The 6,000-nt window shown below is 35.8% G+C and overlaps 1 protein-coding gene across 1 annotated transcript in view; it reads right to left on the bottom strand.

Moving 5' to 3' along the window:
* Positions 1–1,342: 1,342 nt before the first annotated feature.
* The window catches only part of LOC112964184 (heparan sulfate glucosamine 3-O-sulfotransferase 1-like), a 59,936-nt gene continuing 55,278 nt past the window's right edge, over positions 1,343–6,000 (bottom strand). The window contains exon 2 of the mRNA XM_026061936.1: positions 1,343–2,546. Coding sequence (XP_025917721.1) covers positions 1,495–2,424 — 930 coding nt within the window. The 5' untranslated portion in view covers positions 2,425–2,546 and the 3' untranslated portion in view covers positions 1,343–1,494. The remainder of the gene's footprint in view (positions 2,547–6,000) is intronic.

Below are 6,000 nucleotides of genomic sequence, written 5' to 3'. Positions count from 1 at the left end.
AGATGCTGCGAAGCTCAGAGTGGGCTCGCCCCGACTCAGCTCTGCAGTGGCCTGGGAAGCGCACGGAGGAGGGCACCTAATGGAAGCTTCTGGGGGYGCAGCAGTGTTTCTGGATTGCAAGCTCTCAAATAAACACAAGCTAGTAGAGCTTTCACTGTATTTCTGTTTGGCAGCACTCTCAACATTTCAAGTTGATTTTCTTCTTTGGTATTGATATATAATGAAATGGTTGTTACATGAAAAAAAAGAGAGTGGACCAGCACAATATTGTCAAACAAAAATATTAAAAACAAAAAAATCCTAATGCATTAATATAGATGGACATGATTTTTATATATGATCTATGTCATACTTTGTATCTTGAAAACTGTTGTGTCTGAGATATACAATATAACAAGGAGTTACTTTTAATTCTGAGTATATCCCATGATCTGCATGAGAAATTACAAAGAAATAAATGATTCCATGCTCTGGAGGGCAGGCAAATAACTTTTTTTTTTTCCTTCAAGAAACAATGTGCCAAAATAGATATGTAATCTAAAGCCAGGAGACAAATAGAACAATTAGTCACAGAACACAAACATGATTAATATGGTAGTACTGATGAAGAAATGTCTTTTTCATTCAAGAGAAAAGTGACAACATAACTTATGTAATCAAACATTTGTACAGTTTCCAATATTAATAAATTTTTTGCATTCACAAATTTATTTTTTAGTATACAGAGTAACAGTGTAAATTGAGGTTGCCTGGAATCTTAATTTCTTTACATTCAGAACCCTCACTTAAAGCTTCTTCAAACAGTTCATATTCTTACTCAGTTTGGAGGGTTTTTTCCCTTCTTCTTCTTCTTCTTTTTTTTTTTGCAAACACAAGCTCTTAAGAGTGTGGCTTAATACTAATGACATACAGTCAGAGAGCTTCTAGTTCACCTATTCAAAAATCATAGGTGAAATAAATTCCTTTTATTATTAATTTATTAAGAACTTTGACTTATTGACAAATTAGGAATTATTCAATGGAGCCACTAAGTATGCCCCTGTTTGAACATACATATTTAACTTATTGTATGAAAAATTCTAGAAATCAATGCCACTATCATGGTGTCTGATATTAAAAAAAACAAAAAATACAGAACAGTCAGAATAATACCCTTTCAAATATTTACACTTTTTACACTGTTGGAGGCAGTCATTTTTTTCCAAAAGAGCTCAAAGCTTGTAACAGATCTGAAGGAAATCCACTTGCAAGAAGGGGGAAAAAAAATCAGAATATTTTCCACAGTAATCATACAATACGTCAAACTCATTTTTCCCTATATAAAGGGTGTCATTATAATGAGTTAATACATATGCTATTCCAAAAGAGAAGTTTTATCTGCTTCCATCTTGCCAGTATGTTAAACCCTCATAATATGATACTCTATGGTTTACAAAGATGTGTTTGAAAGAGTTTWTCTCAGGCCCTTTTCAAGAAACACTGATTCCAAATTTATTAATGCCAGTCAAAAGAATGATTAACCATTCTGTAAAATTTTGCATTGTGCTCTCTGAAGTAAGAATAAAGTTGCTCTAAAACAGTATTGTTGACAACAGGATGTGGGCGCCCTTTGGATTCATGTAAACACCTCTCTCTTCCATCGCTTCTAATACAGTAGAAACCCTTGGTTTGGTTAAAATAAAAATTAGAAGACATAATTCGGGAAGGAAGATTGAGAAATTTTTCTACTTTCTGTAATTCAGGAAGAGGGTCCTTGATTAAAGTATTACCATCCACTATGTGAATCTGATCCAAATTGAAAAGCTTGAGCCACTTTTCCATATGAACATCATATAGACTTCTCTGAATAGCTTTGTATTTGGTATTAAGTGCTCCATTCTTAATAACAATATCTTCAAAAAGCTGAACAGGCTTGTGGCTTTCTACTCTGTTGTAATATACTTGGGTATAGTCAGATACAACTCTCTCAGTGGGATCTCTCAGAATGAGCAGCAGTTTAATAGAGCTGTTCATGTCATGAATTCTTTCTGGAGCCTGTGGTGATGTAAAATAGCCTGGTGTTTTCTCAATTGTAATTTGATTTCCATAAGAAAATGGCATCAGACTCCTATACCAGTCTATTCCTTTCACATAATTTTCATCCCAGTCAAAGAAGTGGACTTCTGTAGCTGCTACCACAATATTAGGATGAATATCCAACATTTCCAGCAAAGCCCTCGTCCCTCCTTTACGAACTCCTATTATGATAGTCTGAGGTATTTGTCGGCTTGTGCCAGGAGGTCTCACCTGTGCTGAATAGTGTTCGCTTTTATTGCTGAATAATCCTACTTGAGATTTCAGTGTTTCCAGCAGTGCCCCATTCTCTACGGGAGCACCCTGAGTATGAGTCAGCAGAAGATAGGCTGACACCAGCAGGAAGGCCATGTGGAGAGGAGTAATTAGTTCGAGATAATGTTATGCTTGACTAATGAAACAGTAGGTAAGTCTCCTCTTGAGGAGTTGGTTGGCAGAACTGGTGATGAACAGAGAGCAAGTTTCTGAAACATCTAAAAAAAAAAAGACAAATCAGTATTTCTAAACCCATCACAAACTGGCAGTTGACATTCAACTTGTAATCACAAYGTAGAAAAATTATACCATAGGCAATTGTTTTTACTGACTTTATTTCAGGAGGACAACAACAACAACCAGTAGACTTGCAGGCCTTTACATTACATTAACATTCATAATCAGCTGAAATCCGGGATGCTTAGTCACATAATGACAGTTTCAGATATAATCTGTCATCGATATACTCTGTCTCGTTCCATTTCTCATGGTCTGAAAAAGTATGTGAGTTTGTGTCCTGTAACAGATTTGCAAAATTGCCAGAAAGAGTAGTATGCAGTCATTCACAGCTGGCTATCAATGAATCAAGTATCAATCAATTATAAATCAGTACTGGGTATTTATGCCTTGGAATTTTTCCTTAATCCATTCCTCAATCCACTTATGTTTGGAGAGATCTGAATGTGTTCAATATTAGTGTGTACATGGATGGTAGAAAGCTCTGCATTTCAGATGATACACAGACACCTTATTCTGGAAGCGCTATTCCTGGTGTTTCAGCTGAGGCAGCAGCATTTTTTTCCTCCTGTCATTACAGCACAGTTATGCTCTCATGCTATGATATCTATTGCTAACTGAGCAAAAATATGTTTGTTGAAGCTTTCTGGTTCACATTCAAACAACACTAAAACTGCTAAAATAAGTAAAGATCGTGGATATATTGAAAAAGAATCTCACCTTTTCTGAGATGCCCAGAAATTAAGTCTCAGACCATTATTATATTCCATCTTGACTACCTCAACACCCTTTTTTGTTGCCTACTCCAAATATGTATTTTCTTCTTTCCATTTACTAGTATTCAGGCATACAAATGTATTTGTGGCTGGCTGTTTCAATTCATATATAGCTATTTCTGCAATACTTTTTGCCTGCCAATTTCATCATGTTACAAAATGTCAAATCCTACTGCTACAGTGTCAGCTGGACTCCTTCTCCCACCGGCCTTTAAAACTTTTCTCATCTGATTCTCTTCCACTCATGAGCTTCGTATCATTGCACCTGTCTTTGCCCCAGCAGCACTCCTCTCCTGGAAAGAATATTATTTAATGGTCACCTGAGTTGTCTTTTACATCCTTTTTTTGTATCATCTTCTTATAAACGGCATGATTTTCATTATAAACCTTTTCTCTGAAGACCTGCTCAAGTGAATCACAATTACTGTTTTATTCCTAATTAACTGATAGTTATCTAGTTTCATTCAGCCAAGAACCAGGCACAAATACTGTGATTCACAGAAGCCTGGAAGGTGAAAAAGAAATTTATACTTAGACCTATGGGACGATTGGTCTTCCAAAACATGCTCAGGTTCACACTAACATGAGTGAGAGTCTGTTTTATTTACCATTTGAAACCAGCGTTCTCTATAAAAAACACCTCGAAATCAAGTAACAAAAGAAATTCTACATTTTCTATGGACTGAAGCATTACTAGTATTTTTGAAAACAATTACTTTAGTTTAACCAGTTTGCAATTAGTTGTTTTATATAGTGGAAATTTCTTAGACTCATTACTAAAACAAAACCTTACCTGGGAAATACTACCAGAAGAAATCAAATTGAGTATGTGCTGTAAAGCTGATGCCTAAATAGATCAAAATTGCCTTTGGGAGCAATTCCATCAGAACAACATTCCAGCTCCAGCCTAAGAGATTTGATTGATTTTGATGAAGCTCTAAGATGTTAGATCCTATGGTTAGGTTCTAATTGCTACATAAATGTTAAAAGGATTTAAACATGATTTATCAAATATAATTGGAATGTTGTTTGAATAATTCTTGTGTTGCTTTTCTGTCTTTATGCAATTAATGCATATTTTTAGGAGATAATATGAACTAYTTTGTATAATGAAAACAATATATTTTACACTGCTGCACTGTGCACTCTCTGAATCTTAGAGTATTCCTATTAGCTTTATGGGACACAACTAAAAAATTTACCCCATGATACAAGATCAGAATTATAGTGCCTTATTATATGCTTTTTTCTATTATTTGGTAGTGCTGGTGTTGCTTAGTAACATAAGGAACATCAACAGTTATGGTAGATATTAAGCAGAAATGAAGTTTGGAAAGAAATTCATGCTGCAGAGAGAACTAATTAAGTAAATAATACCTTGGGCTTTTGTTTGTTTTACTTTTTTAAAACCTTAGACATAACATTTACTAAAGAAGCTAATAAGCTGGCTGAAAAATCGTTTTAATACTGCAGAAATGTTCTAGAGACCCTTAACTGCTGCATTCTATTATAACAAATCTTCTAAGAAGCTTATGATTTATCTTGCTTCAGGGTGAAGCATGGCATCATAGAGTAAACTTAACTATATTATTATTATTAATTTATAATACTATTAATTTCTAATACTTTTCACTGCTTATAATGCTTTTAACTGGATAATTTCACACACTTTATGCTAATGAACTGTCCACACCCTATTAAGGCATTAAGACATTACGCTTCTCACCTTACAGAAAGCTGAGCCAGATCAATCTTTAGACCCAGTTCAAGAAAATGCAAATACTTTGGAAAGTCAGGGTTAATGTGATCTGCTCAAGGTAATATAGCAGTTTATGTTCCAGCCAAGAACAAAACCCACAAGGCTTCCAGCTGCCATTCCAATTCCAATTTTGCGCCATTTCATGGCAGTCACTCACATCTCTTGCGATAACTTACCCTTGGGTTACGGGCTGAGCTGAGAAGCAAAGAGGCTCCTCAGTGCCTCAGCAGAAGATCAGAGTATTCTGCAGGGCAAATATGGCTGTTTCTTCCCTTCCCTGCCCCTGCCCCCCAACCTGAAAGAAAGCATGAATTCAGAATTTTGTAGTTTCAAGATATTGCTGCAAAAATAGTCCTGTCCACTACTGAAAGCTACAAAAAGGGGAGACAGACAGAACAACTATAATAAACCTCCAGGGTTTTTTCTGTCTTGGTTTTTAAAAGTAGTTCTGGATTTACAAGGAGAATGTACTGCTTTTCCTGTTTATTCTTGTTAGATATCAACGATACCAACTCACTGCAACACAGAAACCAGGCACCGAGAAGAGGACCAGCCAGCCATTTTAAGGCTTGCCGGCACACAAATTTGTAATTACACCTCTGTCATTAAGTACAATCTTTAATGTTGGCAGCATTAAAAAAAACAAACAACAAACCCTGTAGCAGCCTAACTGTATTCACAACTAGAGGTTATATTAGTGGTATTGTTTCAGGAAAAAAATGTTTTAAAAACCATACTGTTAAGACAGTTATGCCAGTGCAATATATAGTGCATACACAGACTGGCTTTATCTAGGCYGCGTCTGAACTGATGATACAATCTCCCTTTATCAGTACCATACAGCTCAAACCCGTTCTACCTTCTCGAGGTGCTTGCCTCGCTCCGCTGAGCACAGACAAG

Source organism: Apteryx rowi, unplaced genomic scaffold, assembly GCF_003343035.1.
Source record: "Apteryx rowi isolate R43461 unplaced genomic scaffold, aptRow1 scaffold_188, whole genome shotgun sequence".
Classification (NCBI taxonomy): Eukaryota; Metazoa; Chordata; class Aves; order Apterygiformes; family Apterygidae; genus Apteryx; species Apteryx rowi.
The sequence above is the reverse complement of the archived record's forward strand: the minus strand, read 5'-3'. Positions and strand labels throughout refer to the sequence as shown.